Consider the following 13,972-nt stretch of genomic DNA (forward strand, 5'->3'; position numbering starts at 1 on the left):
ATGCTCTCAGCAGTCGGTGTTATGGGTTCAGCTGCTCTTTCTAGTTGAGACCTCCTTTGGGAAGCTGACCCAGTCAGGACTGTGCCCAGCCCTGGAGGAGAGCACTCCCTGACACTGGGCAGCTGATGAGAGCTGCCCTGCCATCTCCCATCCTTGCTCCCAGGCTGAGAGCACAACTCTGTGAGCTGCTGCCTCCAATCAGCCCCTGCTATAAATACCCGTATTCCTTGGGTGCTGCTTAATTACTGAGATTTAGTTATAAACAACAGAAGTTCCCGTTCTCAGGTCTGAGCAGCCCTTGTCACTCACATGGTTTGAAATAACGAGAACAATTAAAACCAAACAAGCTCTGCATTAAACCGCTTATGTCCTCTGCTGCCGTTATAATCGATATGGCCCCAGCACATGCCACTCAGATGAGCCACTTTGTCTTTACCACCTTTTGGAAGTCACTTAATCACCCTTTCTTTCTCTGTCCCATCCAGACTGCCAGGTCTGCGGGGCAGAAACGGCCGGAGTAACACTGGGTTAGTGCTTCAGACTGTGAAGTGCCAGCCATGGCTCAGTTCCCCAGGAGCTCTTGTAAACACAAATAATTAATTTTATATTGTCTGTTTAAGTGCGGGAAAGTGGGAGTTTGAAGGATGTGATTTAATTTGATTTTCTCTCTTCCTTTCCAACAGAATCGAATGCTACAATTAGGGTGATGATCTGTGAGAGGATGGCCTAGAAGGAATCTCTAAGACCCCCAAAGATAGTTGGAGTCTGTAGAGCATTTATCACAGGCAACGCCGGCACGTGAATCTAAAAATAGTGTCTCTGATGCTGCGTGTATATGACTGATATTAAAAATGACTGATATAACAGAAAGCGCTTCACCTCTGTTGCCAACCAGGAAGGTAGGTCTCCAGTATTCTCAGACTTAAATGCTGCCAGTATTTCACGTTAGGATAGTCATAAAGTTAAAGGTTAATAGGCTGTACAAATGACAGAGTTTAAGGGAAAAAATGAAGATGGGAAGATTTCTAGCACTTAGGGAACATTTTAAAAATGAAGCTCCTCTGTCTAATGTAATTTTTCCTATATTCTTCTCACACTGTTGATCATTATTGAAAATATTTCTATTTGCATAAGTGATTTCTCCTTCACTGCCCACCTCCGTTTGCTTTTTGGATGATCACTACTTCCCACAGTACATGATGAGTCATAATCCTGCTGCCTGCCATAACAGTCTGCTGCCACAAGAATGTAATGGGGCTAAATTAAAGCCATAGCCTTGGAGGGAGGATGGGAAGGGAGATATGGGAATGAGAAAGGCTTTTATTTAATTGCAAGCCATTAGAACTGGCAGGTTGAGGAGAAAGGCAAACATGTGCATTGCCGGAAATGGAATTTGGATGTGTTGTTTCTGATTAGCTCAACGGGTGTTGTGAGTGGCAAAAAAAACTTATTTCTGTGTGAGCTTTGCTGCCATGAATGGCAGGGATTCTTTTCTGTGGTGCCAGAACTAGAAATGAAAATCTAATGGCAAGATTAACGTGACTAAGACAAATATTGTTACAAGGAGACTGCCAGTTACCATGTTTGCTTCTGCACTGACGAAGAGAAATTCTCCCTTGTTTCCTGTGGAGGCCTTGTAGAGCAACTGGAAAAGGCCATTGTTCGAGCATTGTCTCCTGTGGCACTCTTGGGACTGAAATGGCAGCAAAGCACAGCTCTTCAAAACATGCATTCTCCAAATGCTCTTCTGTCAGTCTGATCAGTGCCTGCTGATTCTCAGGAAAAAAAAGGTGTGAAAGGTGCTGCTGAGGTCAAGGTGGTCTTTTCAATTGTGTCCCAAGTATGTGTACTACACACATAATAACGCTAAGCTATGACAAGCAATTGGCAATGAGTGAAAGCACCTTCAAGTCAACATTTATTCTTACTGCTTTCTTCATGTATGAAAGTGACTCACCCAGGTAGTGCTGAATTCTGGGCATGCAGAGAATCTCCCTCGGCCCGCTCCCTGGGAGGCAAGTAAGAGGCACTGCTAGGCTTTGACAGTTGGTGGCCCCTACCAGTACAGTAGCTTTTCTTCCTCCGTGTTCTTCAGCTAGCTTTCAGTTTTCTCCAACATGTCCTTAAAAACCTCCTGGGCCTGAGATATACAGAAGAAGTTAGATATTCTTGATTTACTGTGTTCTGAGCAACAAAGAGTTATGAAATAAGTATGGCTGCTGGGCAAAAGCCTCTACTGCTCTGGAGCTAAAATGAAATAGAGAAAGTACCTCTGTGCTCCCTCTGGTAATGAATTCTATGTCTTTTCCTCAGGACCAGACCTTTTATCTGCACAGAAGCCTGAAGTTGTAGGAGATGCTCCGTACACAGCTGTTAGGAAGACCAGAATGTCAGGCTTCACATTCCCTGTGCATGGATCAAGGTGAAACTCTCTATGGCAAATATTTTAAGGATTACAGTGGCTCTTGGTGTCCTCTAGCAGTACCTCAGGACTGCAGTGGAGCTTTCTTATGCTCCATAGTGTAGCATATTTTTACACAGCTCTGTGAAATTTCTAGGACTGTTGAATGGTAACATCCCATTTTCTTCCTTCTTCACTGGAGTTTCTATTTTCTAGTCTTCTGTTTCTGCTGTGCTATATGTCTTCTTAGCACTATCATATTAATTTAACAGACCACAGTATCATGAAAGCTCTTGTTTACAAGATGTGTAAGTGTTGTATTTATTTTGCACGTGGCATTGGATAGAATGTGACAAAAGTATTTTAAGAAATGAAAGCAAAGTTAAATCCACCTGTTTTTCCTTTTTTTTTTTGGTGACTAAAATGCTGCGTAAATGAAAAAAAAATTCTGTAAGGAGTAAATTGCTTGCAATGCAAATAGATTTCGAAGAACTTACCATTGCTTGGGTGAAAAACATTTGCAAGTTCTCCAGTAATTTATTCACAGAGCATTTTCCTTGTCTGAAACCATGAGTCATGTGCTGCCTTTGGGAGAGTTTGGGGCTCTTCTTTCCACATTCAAGACCCATTGCTTTGCAGTTAACTTCTTGGATTCAAATCGGATCTCTTTAGGAAGGCAGTGTTTTTCTTGCTGACCTTTTGCCTCTGTGGGAGCTACCTCACATAGCTGGGTTGTCTGGTAGAATCCTTCATCCCTCTGCACTGGCAGCTGCTCGTGTAAGCTGGTCTATGATGGCAGTGGGATTGCTTGTGTGAAGAAGTGCTCACCTAAAAGCAGAGGGTCCTTTCTCTTTGGCCCTTGGCAATTTCTGGTTTTTTTCATACTCTTTTTTTTTTTTTTTTTTTTTTTTTTTAACAGAGAGATGGAATGGTTATAATGTTCCAAAATAAAAGACAGTTTTCTTTTGAAAAAGAGGCCATGCCTAAAAGTTGAGTGTGGAAAATGCTGCCTATAGCCTTTTATTAGCTTCATTCACTCTAATATATCTGCCTTGTATGCCAAGAAAAGTATAAACAAATGGCAGGGTATTGGTTTTTCAATAGCAAGGTTTAAACCAAGGTTATAAAAAACGTATCCCATCTGACTGTATTTATGAAACAATTAATATTGTCAATGTCTTTTCCATCTCCTCCAAGTCACACTTACTACATAAACTTTGATATATCTCGAAGAGCAACAAAAATACCAGCCGGAGAATAAACAGGGCAATGTGCCAGCACTACTGGAAAGGGAAACGATTTCCTTGTCTTCTTATAAAATGCTTTGATATTAAAATAAACCAAGACGTAATTCTCTTGAATTTGCCTGTGAAGGCTCAGGTCATAGCTGACAAAGGGTCCTGTTTTTAGCTTGTAATGCTAGAATCTATACGCAGTTAATTATTTCCTTGTACAGGACTTTTACACTAGCAGTAAGTCTCTAATTCTACGTTTTACCCACCAGGACCATAGCGATTTAGTATTCTCTCTCACACACCCGCACAAGCACGTAGTTAGCCCTGGCCCTGAGCCTTCTCGTAGCTGTCGTCGTGCGGGATGGGACCCGCTGGCCCCGAGTCCGCCCGCGGATCGCCCGGCGCTGTCTGTGGTGCTGAAGGGACCGCTCCTCGGAGAGAGCGAGCGGGCAGAGAGCACTTGCTCGTATTTATCGTGTTATTGTTATCACTGTTATCATTATTTGCAATTGCATCATGATTATGACTACGTTCATTCTCCGCAAATTTAGTGTTGAAATCTTCCCGGACAAAAGCAAAAACGTTTTCCTAAGAATTTCGGGCATAGCCCAAGTTTTCATAGTGAAGATTATCGTGGCAGCTTCACACTCTTGTTTTAGTGAGCCTCCCTCGCCCTTGTTTGTCACCTGAAAATTCAGGGCTGCTTATCAATAATGCTCTCTGTGTCATGCTGCTGCAAAGCATTCCAATCGATATATTATAATTTCAGAGCTTATTAGGAAGGTGAAGGGCATTATCAAGGACATCTGGAAATTCTGATCAGTGTTTTGCAATCTCTGATCAGCTTCAGTGCTTTACAAGCATAGTCTGTTGAATGGAATAAAATCAAAATCTCTAACTCGAGAGACAGAGTCTAATCCCTCATTCATACAAACCCTTACTGCCAATAACAGCCCCACCCCACCCCCCCAAAAATAAAATAAAATAAAAACAGAAGTATCACCTGAACATTTGCCCTAGTGTCTTTTACCACATCCTCTGTTCTTCATTCCATTGCAGCTCCCAGGCACAAAAATACATAATGAACTCCTCATGGCAGCCTGATGTGTACTGTATGTAATTTTCCTGACTGAAATATCTGAGGCAAGAGTGATCTAGAGGAAGGTGGAAATACATTAAAAGTAATTTTTTGTGACAGCGTTACACAAGTAACTGAGATCTCATGCTCTGTGGATGACAACACGTAGTAAGAATACTTATCAGGATGGTAAAGAGAAACAGTCAGTGCTTGCTTAATACATTAGGATTATTATTTTGACAATTCTATTGCTCTGTTTATACCCAGCAGTGCTTACAGATATTACATTTCATGCATATGTCATGTTGAAATTGTTCCACTTTCTGTCGTTTGTAATACAATTATTTGTCTTACCTGCCGCCTTGAACAAGATGTTCTGTCATGTTGTCAGAGCCAATTGTACCATCCCCTTGCATTGTCTTTTTTTTTTGTTGTTGTTGTTGTTGTTTTTTATGGGTCCTTAATGACAAACCAAATATCTGTTTAGTTTAGGTGATGAAATCATCCTTGGTTCCTAGCTAGCTTTGTTAGTACTTCCCAGATGCTTCTCGTATCTCTATATGAGGAAGCAGTTTCAAGCCACCATTCTGGACTGTAAGGCTGAACTGGTTGAGTACCCTTGGCTTAATGTCAAAGACCACCTCTTGCTGTGCAGAAAACAGTGCTGTAACTGCTCCATGATGGCTGCACTGTTGATGAAGCTGAGCATCCATGCATTGAAGGGTTTGCCCAGCAGTGGATTTAGTCCTTCTGCTCTCCACCAGCCAAGCGATGCCCTCACTCCAGACATGATTAGCCATGTGTTGTATATCTCAGAGCAGTTGGATCATTATAGATCCACTGCCAAGGGCCCATGTGGGCAGGGAAATGGTATGACATACAGCTTGTGCGCAGAGATTCCTGAGAGAGGATCTAGTTTTCTGTGACTAATAATGGGATACTTATAAAAACGTGTGGGCTTTTTTTGTTTGTTTGTTTGTTTGCTTTTGCCTTTAAATAAACTCTTCCTGGTACTGAGTTGTCCTGGCACATAACGTTGCATTAATCAAGTTTGTTAACAATGAATTTCTGATATGTACTGCTTATGTTTAACTAAAGTATATTACAAGTATTTTTAATGTGATGCCTGCCTTTCTAATAGATTTTTAGTTTGTCAACCATGTAAAAGAAAAATCAATGCATACTACATATATATGTACCTCTGACCCAAATAAGGAATGGTTTGAAATTTGACTTTGAAGGAAAGAACTCTTACCCCAGAGCAGTCATTTTTTGGCCTCTGATGCTCACATCTTTGCAGTGTGGATTTGAGCACTTTTAGCAATATAGCAGAAATAAGAAACTTCATTATTTAGGATAACATTTTTTTCCTGGAATGTGCAGAGATGTTATGTGGAAAGAAGCCCAGAAATCTTCTTTCCTCTGTTTTCTTTTGCAGAACGGGCAGAACAGTCCGCACACCACAGGAGGGATATGAATGCCTGAGCTGTCTCAGTTTCTGAAGAGGAGATATCCTTTTGCTGCCCCAGCCAAAAGAGGCAGAAGGAGACCCCTGCGGTGTGCACATCACTTGTGCTTCTTGGGATTCCTGAAACACTGATCTTCTCTGAAGAGTAGCCTTCCCTGAGGACTGTCAGGCAAGACAGACCTATTAATAAGTGCAAACCACACAGAGGTCTTGACATAGAAGCTCTTGCTGAAGCGTAAAATGGCCCCATCGTTCACTTATTTTACAAAACCAAGAGCTATTTTGGGGATTTGCTGATTCGGAACAAGCTGGTTCAGAATTTCATGCCGTTTATAACAAAAGTGCCTAGAGAAATTAGGATGACCTCAGGATCTTTTAATAAAGTCCAAAACACAGCTTGCACTTGGAATGTATGTTCAGCACGACTCTTGTACAATTGCCAAGGATCTCAGATAGGAACGCGAGACTCCTCATAAGTAGCTGATTTTTGAGTCAATGGGCTGTAACACTTTTGAAATCAATGATTATTTAAGGACTCCTAAAACAGCACGTTGTTCAGCGGCTGTGCACACAAACACTGGATCTATTCTATTCCCTGCTGGCTCTCAGCAAATGGATAATTTGGATCTGAGTTCTGAAGGCTGAATATGGATTGTAACTCTCATTTCTTAAGCAGGCCAGTAAAACATTCACCACACAGCTTTGGAGTTCTGTATGACTTCAGCAGGAGCTGAAAATGCTCAGCACTTTTCAGGGTTGGTTCCAGGATGCCCATGGATTTTCGTGAACATGTAATTTGTGACCATAAAGAAATTTGGGATGTTTACACAGTTTATTCTGTTTTTTTTCCCCAATTTATAGAAAATAATTCAGAGCTTATGGCTTGATATGTAAACACCAGTCTTTAGATTTAGAACCACAAGCTGCAAAGCTGCCATCTATCCATTGTTCTTTGGATATTCCCATCCTTATATTGAAACGAGTAAGGGGAGCTACAATAAAGTGTCATTTAGATGAAATGTCAAAGAACAGCTTATATTCTGCCTTGACATCCTCCTATGATATTTTTCACAAGAGATCTCCTCCAGTGTCTTTAGCTGACCTCTTTTCTGTGAGTGCACTTGTGAAAGTGATAAACTGTGCACACATGGCCATTGTCAACACAAAGATGATCATACTTCCTAGAAACTGGGCTGGAGGGCAGGTCACCATGACAAAAGCAAAGGATATGTTGTATGTGTGTGCGATGATCAAAGAGCATTGCATCATCTTAAATAGAGCAAGTGTGTGGTGCTGTATGAAATGAAGACTGTAGCTGGATCAGATCATTTGCTCATCAGTTCTGTCCCCGCGGATTTATTCCACATTCCATTGGCAGTTTGCAACAGAACTTGTTTCACAGAAACATCACAACCTAGAAATCCTAGAAATTTTTCCTCTTGCCTGTAAAAACGATATCTTTGTGAATCAGAGACAGGGCTGTGATGGGCCTCAGAATAAAAGTCTCATAAATTAACAGTACAATCAGGTTCGGAATGGAAACTCTAATTTGTCAGGAAAAGACACTCGGCTTGCCAGGAAACCACCAGAAAGCAGATACTTGCAAGGCCTCCAATTTAAAGGAACAAAAATGCCATTGTAAGGCATAAGGGAACAGCTTTAACTGTTCCAAAATACCTCCTGGTCTACGCACATTGCATGCACTCCTCTGTACTCAGCAGAGCAAAACCTGAGCTGGGTTACTAAGCATAACTCGCCTGTAGTTTCTCTAGCCTCAAATAAAACATCCTTATCAAACACATCCTGCAGCAGGCATTTCTTGTGATGAGAAAGTAGCATCCGCTTTCTGGGTAACCTCTTGTTTCCAGCAAGAAGCAATTGAAAGAGTGGCAGAGAAATGCGGTGTTTCTGAATAACTCGGATTTTACTGCAGCCCTGATGGTATGTAACAATTTGCAATAGGAAAGGGAGAGCCATCGCTCGTGGCTCAAAATCTGTGGTAGTTAATCTTTGGCACTCACAGAATTGTTTTTAGCTGCCTGGGCAGCGGAACAGCAGCTCTGCAATCTGATAGCAGGAGAATTCATTTCAATTGCCTGAGTAAGTAATATATCTGCATGGGGCAAACTGCTTACTGCGTTCTCATCTCCCTTCTCCCCCCGAACATCCAAACCCAATGCTATGAGGCGCTTCCCAATGGAAGAAATCGTGTAAAGCTAGCCACGAAATTAAATACTGCTTTGATGGATGGTTGTTTCCTTACAGTCATGGGGCAAAACGCTGCAGAGCACGGGAGGAGAGCACGGGACTGGCTGTGCACACAGTCCTGCTGCTGTCAGAAAGCTCCTGCCAGAGGAAAAGCAGATGCAGACCTTACAGAAATCACAGCGCAGCTTCATGCTTCAGCTTAGCAGGAGTGCATCTCTTTAGAAAAATAATGAAAAAGAAGAGGCGGTACTGAGACAGGATAAATAAGGAGATAAATCACTTTACAATACAATGCAAGCCAAACCTGAAAATAAACAATTACTTTAAATCATATCAAGCACCTATCACCAACATCGCATTTATACAATTGATCCATGTGTAAATTAGCCAATTAATTCCGAATTGGAACACTAATGAAATAATAATCATCTGTTTACAATGGAGTGGGATGAGTGTGGGTTTAGAAACAAAAGTAGAAGGAACTGCAGCAAAACCCAGTGGGCACGGGGATGGGTCCGTCAGCATCGGGCTTCATGTGCAGGTGTTGCTGGGGGGCATGAATAAAACACAGAAATGGGTGAGAAAGGGATATAGAAAGGGACACGGAAAGGGAGATAGAAAGGGATACAGAAAGGTTTCTTTTTCCTTTTTTTCCCTTTTTTGGTGCAGAATAAAGAGTTGCAAAGTGGCCGTATCTTTTGGCGTCATCACAGACCGTCTGGGTTTGTCTCTCCTGCTCAGCTTTGCCCTGTGAGTGGCTGCTGGCCGTGGGGGACCGCAGGCGGATTAGGAGCTGACAGTGACCGAAGAAGCGAAGTGGCTGCGGGATCTTCCTGCACTGGAGCTGCTCCCTGCATTGCTTCCTGCCCGCGCATCTTAGTCCAGAACTGAGGAATATCCCCACTGAAACAGGCTTGCTTTGACAAATTCCTGATAAGCTTTACTTTGATGCCTGTAAATGAAACAGATGTTTAGAGGAAGAGAATATTCCTACATATTTCTGTACCTGGATGACTCCCCCCATCCCCAGGTTATGCCTTGCTGATCTTAGGAGCAGAAATCATAGAATCATCTTTCATTTCTGCACCTCTCTGTTCATCTGAACCGCTCCTTGCCATGACAGTAATGGTTGGAAATGGTCACATAAGAGATGGCATTTTGAAAAAGACACATATGCTGAGGGTACACAGTCAGTAACACGCCTGTTGTAGCCCAAAATGTCACATGGTTGGGTCTGTGGGAGCTGTCCTTGGATTGATGACCCCAAATATCCTGGGGGATGCAGAACTCCCAAAGAGAGCTCACAAGCACTGCCAGTGAGAGATCTGGCTCAGATAAAAGATGTTATTTCTAATTGCAGGTGCATGTCTTTGAAAGGGAACAGCAGGAGGAGCACGAGAAATCGTTCTATTGGATCAGGACATTAAAACATTTGCAGGTAGAGCTGAGCACACACCCACCCTCAGGTCTACAGCTCCTGTGGCATGACAGATGTGTGCAGTGGATGTGCATGCGTGTCCCAAACGTTGAGAGCACACCAGAATTAAGGGGCTAGGACAATTTATTTATTTACTTCTTTCTTTTTTTTTTTTCTTTTTTCTTTCTTTCATTTTCTTTCTTTCTTTTTTTCTTTCTTTTTTTTTCTCCCTTCCCTTCCCTTCCCTTCCCTTCCCTTCCCTTCCCTTCCCTTCCCTTCCCTTCCCTTCCCTTCCCTTCCCTTCCCTTCCCTTCCCTTCCCTTCCCTTCCCTTCCCTTCCCTTCCCTTCCCTTCCCTTCCCTTCCCTTCCCTTCCCTTCCCTTCCCTTCCCTCTCCTCTTTCCTTCCCCTTCCCCATCCCTCCCCCGACGCCTCTCCCAACACGGACCCCGCTGCCCTCAGACCGTCCCAGTTCGGTCCCCGTCCGGCAGTGCCCCGCAGTGCCGGTTCCCGCAGCACACCCGGCGCAGCCCGGGCCGCCTCCTCCCGCTCCCGGTCCCGGCAGAGGGCGCCGCGGGCCCGGCGGGGCGGAGGGGTCGGGGTCGGTCCGTGCGGGGCGCGCAGCGGCCGCCGGAGCCGTTTCAGCACGGAAAGTTGGCGGAGCGGCGACCCGATCCGCGTCAGGCCCGCGGGGAGGCGGGGAGGCGGCTCGGCCCGGAGCGGCTCGGGGCGGCCCGGCTGCGCCCGCGGCTTTTGTGGGTGCGGGCGCGGGGCGGGGCGGCGGCGCGGCGGGGCGAGGGCCGCTTTTGTGGCGGCGCGGTGCGGCCCGTGCCATTCGCCTCCCGCGGTGCCTCGGCGGAGCCGGGATCCCTTTGTGCTAATAGCCCCGTCCTCATTTGCTGCCTAATTGGACTCCGCCGAGCCAATAACGAACGGGCGGGCGCTCGCAGCCTCCCGCCGCGGCGGCGCACGTCGCAGGGGGGCCGGGGCCGCGGCGCTGCGGGCAGGGGCTGCGCGGAGCCTTCTCCTCCCGGCCGCCTCCCCGCCTAATCCCATTTGCCATTGTGCGTGCCCAATCGCCGCGTGCTCCCCGCGTTTAACTTGGATGACATTTTGATTTCATCATTAGCATCCGGCGCCGGGTTGACGCAGCAGCGAGCGGCGGCGGCAGCGAGGAGCGCGGCTCTCCCTCCGCCTGCCCGCGGCAGCGCCCGGTGCCGCGCGGCTCCCCTCGGCCCCCCGCGCTGCCGCCCCCCCATGCGAGGGGCCCCCGGCCGGGCCCGCCGCGCTCCCCCGCCGCGCCGCCGCCGCGCCTCTCCCCCGCGCCGCCGGGAGCCGCCACCCGCGGCGGGCAGGAAGCGGGCGGGCAGCGGAGGATGCCGGAGACCGGGCAGGAGCCGCCCAGCGCCCCGCCGCCGCCGCCCCCTCCCAAGGAGTCCTTCTACATCAAGAACCTGCTCAACGGAGACCCCCCCAAAGCGGCCCCCAAGCAGCCGAGGGCTCTGTTCGCCCCTTCGGGCAAAGCGGACGGCTCCGGCTTCGCCCTCTCGCAGGTGGGAGATCTCTCCTTTCCCCGCTTCGAGATCCCGGCGCCGCGCTTCGCTCTGAGCGCGCACTGCCTGGAGCGAGCCCAGACCTGGTGGTACCCCTACGCGCTGACGCCGGCCGGAGCCCACCTGCCCCGCACCGAAGGTACCGCTCCCTCCGACCCTCCGTCCCTCCTTCCTTCCATCCGTCCCTCCGTCCTCCCATCCGTCCCCTCCATCTGTCCATCCCCGACGGGACGGGGGTGGCACCGCGGGCGGGCGGCGGCGGCCCGTCGGGGGGCAGCGCAGGGCTGAAGGTGTCTCTTTGTGTCCCTCTGTCCCCGTTCAGCCGCGGAGAAATCCCTCCTGCGGGACTCGTCCCCCGCGTCGGGCACCGACAGGGACTCCCCGGAGCCGCTGCTCCAGGGGGGGGACGCGGAACAGAAGGAGCGGGACCCCAAGAGCCCCGCCGAGATCGTGCTGGAGGAGAGCGACTCGGAGGAGGGGAAGAAGGAGGGCGGCGCGGAGGACTGGAAGAAGCGGGAGGAGAGCCCCGAGAAGAAGCCGTGCCGCAAGAAGAAGACGCGCACGGTGTTCAGCCGCAGCCAGGTCTTCCAGCTCGAGTCCACCTTCGACATGAAGCGCTACCTGAGCAGCTCGGAGCGGGCCGGCCTGGCCGCTTCGCTGCACCTCACAGAGACCCAGGTGAAGATCTGGTTCCAGAACCGCCGCAACAAGTGGAAGCGGCAGCTGGCGGCCGAGCTGGAGGCGGCCAACCTCAGCCACGCGGCCGCGCAGCGCATCGTGCGCGTCCCCATCCTCTACCACGAGAACTCGGGCGCGGAGAGCAGCGCGGCGGGAGGCGGCGGCCCCGGCCCGCAGCCTCTGCTCACCTTCCCCCACCCCGTTTATTACTCCCACCCCGTGGTCACCTCCGTACCGCTCCTGCGGCCCGTCTGAGCCCCGCGCGGAGCGGCGCGGAGCCGCCCGTAAGTAGCGCTGCGGCCCTACAGCCGGAGCCGGGGAGAGGGGAGCGGGGGGGGGGGGGGGGCACCGGGGGTTAAAGGGGAGGGAGGTGTGAGGAGGGTAAGGAAAGGATGAAAAAGTGTAACAAGAAAATAATTCGGGAGCAAAAGTGGGGAAGAGGGGGGAAGGAAAACGAAAGCGGGCACTGTAGGGCACCCCGGGGCTGTCACACGTTTTGTAACCGCAAACACACACCGCGATGGTCTCTGTGGCTTTAGGTTTATTTTTGTACAAAAGAAAAATTAAAAAAAAAAAAGATAATAATAATAATAATAATTAAAAAACAAAAAGATCCCACGCCGCTCCTCCTCCTCGAGATTTGCCAAACGGGGAAAGCCAAAAAGAAAACGAAATGAGGAATTCTATCATCGCGTCCCTCTCGGAGCGCTGCTCTGCCCCGACCTCACCGGGCGGCCGCGTTCTGCCGCGGGGGGCACAGCCGGGGGGAGGGGGAGGAAGGGGGGGGGCGGGGATGGCCGCTCTGTTCGGGTATCCGAACCCTTCTGTCGGATTCCCGTTCCTATTTTCCTGCTCGTTGTTTTGTTTTGTTTTGTTTTGTTTTTTGCTGTTTGGGTTTTTTTTTTTCCCCCCCTCCTTGTAATGTTATTTCGGTATTTGGGGTAAAAAAAACAAAAACAAAAAACAAACAAAAAAAAAACAAGGGCACGTCTGTACTCTTCGGGTTTCTTTTGTAACGCTGATCGATGATGATGATGATGAATCCTTATTTTTATTCTTGTACTTTTGAACTGTGCAATACTGTACGACGATTCTCGAAGCACTGCTTTGACCCGAGGGGGTGAGGAGAGGGGGGGTTTTAGCGTTGTCTGACTGCGTTTCGCTCGTGTTGTACAAAATAAAATTAAAGAATACTAATTAATAATGAATAATAAGACGATAAAAATCCAATAGATGGAAGCGAAGGGAGAGGTGTGGGGTTCCGCACCCTCCCGGCCCCGCGGAGCAGTGCGGGCGGTTCGGCGGGCCGGGCGCTATCAGTGAAGGACAATCAACTTTAAGGGGGATTTTCGTTTCTTTGCTCCGATTGTCGCAGTTTTGTTCTGACCTCCTTCGGGGGCCGCGGGCAGAACCGAACCGGGACGGCTCCCCGCTCCCCCCCCCCACCTCCACCCCCCCTCCCGGCACTCCCCCGTTGTCGGCCGTTCTTCCCGAGGGTTTGGGACGGCCGCTGTTCTTTTCCTTTCGGATTTCTCATTGGTTTTATTTCACTTCTCTTCCACCCCCGTCCCCCCCCCCAGCCCTTCTCGGTTGTACCCCCCTCCCTTTGCTTTCTGTTAGGGATCGGTCCTATTTTTACAGCCTATATTGTTATCAACTGAATGTTGTGGTGGAAAAATAATAATAATAATAATAATGATGATGATGATGATAATAATAAAACCCGTTCCTTAGCGTTTTTATTTTTATTTCTTTCTCGAAGCGTTCCTTCGGAGAAAACAACACCAAAACAACAGCGATGCCAAACAACCACCGGAGCGGGAGGAGGGGCTCCCACGGGCGGGTGGGGGCGGCTCTGCGGGGCCCCGCGGTGAGTCCGGCCCCGACGTGTCCCGGCCCGGGGAGAGTCCCGGCTCGGAGCGGTCCCCCCCCCAG

At 48.3% G+C, this 13,972-nt stretch overlaps 2 protein-coding genes across 3 annotated transcripts; one reads left to right on the forward strand and one right to left on the reverse strand.

Moving 5' to 3' along the window:
• Nucleotides 1-8,734: 8,734 nt before the first annotated feature.
• LOC121111181 (translation initiation factor IF-2-like) lies at nucleotides 8,735-10,774 on the reverse strand. Its single transcript, XM_040702929.2, has 2 exons — nucleotides 10,255-10,774; nucleotides 8,735-9,342 (listed from the first exon to the last, which is right to left on the reverse strand). The coding sequence occupies exons 1-2, from the start codon at nucleotides 10,639-10,641 to the stop codon at nucleotides 9,331-9,333; spliced, it is 399 nt and encodes a 132-aa protein (XP_040558863.1). The 5' UTR covers nucleotides 10,642-10,774; the 3' UTR covers nucleotides 8,735-9,330.
• Nucleotides 10,524-13,939, forward strand: HMX3 (H6 family homeobox 3). Of its 2 annotated transcripts, XM_025151644.3 has the most exons (3): nucleotides 10,524-11,498; nucleotides 11,682-12,321; nucleotides 13,800-13,939. In XM_025151644.3, exons 1-2 carry the CDS (start codon nucleotides 11,183-11,185, stop codon nucleotides 12,290-12,292), a joined length of 927 nt encoding a protein of 308 aa, XP_025007412.1. In that variant the 5' UTR covers nucleotides 10,524-11,182; the 3' UTR covers nucleotides 12,293-12,321; nucleotides 13,800-13,939. The 2 variants fall into 2 exon arrangements, with proteins under 2 accessions (XP_025007412.1, NP_001007986.2); NM_001007985.2 differs by lacking the exon at nucleotides 13,800-13,939 and having other exon boundaries at nucleotides 10,990-11,498; nucleotides 11,682-12,659.
• The last annotated feature ends 33 nt before the right edge of the window (nucleotides 13,940-13,972 follow it).

Source organism: Gallus gallus, chromosome 6, assembly GCF_016699485.2.
Source record: "Gallus gallus isolate bGalGal1 chromosome 6, bGalGal1.mat.broiler.GRCg7b, whole genome shotgun sequence".
NCBI lineage: Eukaryota > Metazoa > Chordata > Aves > Galliformes > Phasianidae > Gallus > Gallus gallus.

Coding starts and splice junctions, on each gene's coding strand:
- LOC121111181 (XM_040702929.2), bottom strand. CDS start 10,641: ATGGCACGGGCCGCACCGCGCCGCCACAAAAGCGGCCCTCGCCCCGCC.
- HMX3 (XM_025151644.3), top strand. CDS start 11,183: ATGCCGGAGACCGGGCAGGAGCCGCCCAGCGCCCCGCCGCCGCCGCCC. Junction 11,499..11,681: donor CCACCTGCCCCGCACCGAAG/GTACCGCTCCCT, acceptor GTCCCCGTTCAG/CCGCGGAGAAATCCCTCCTG.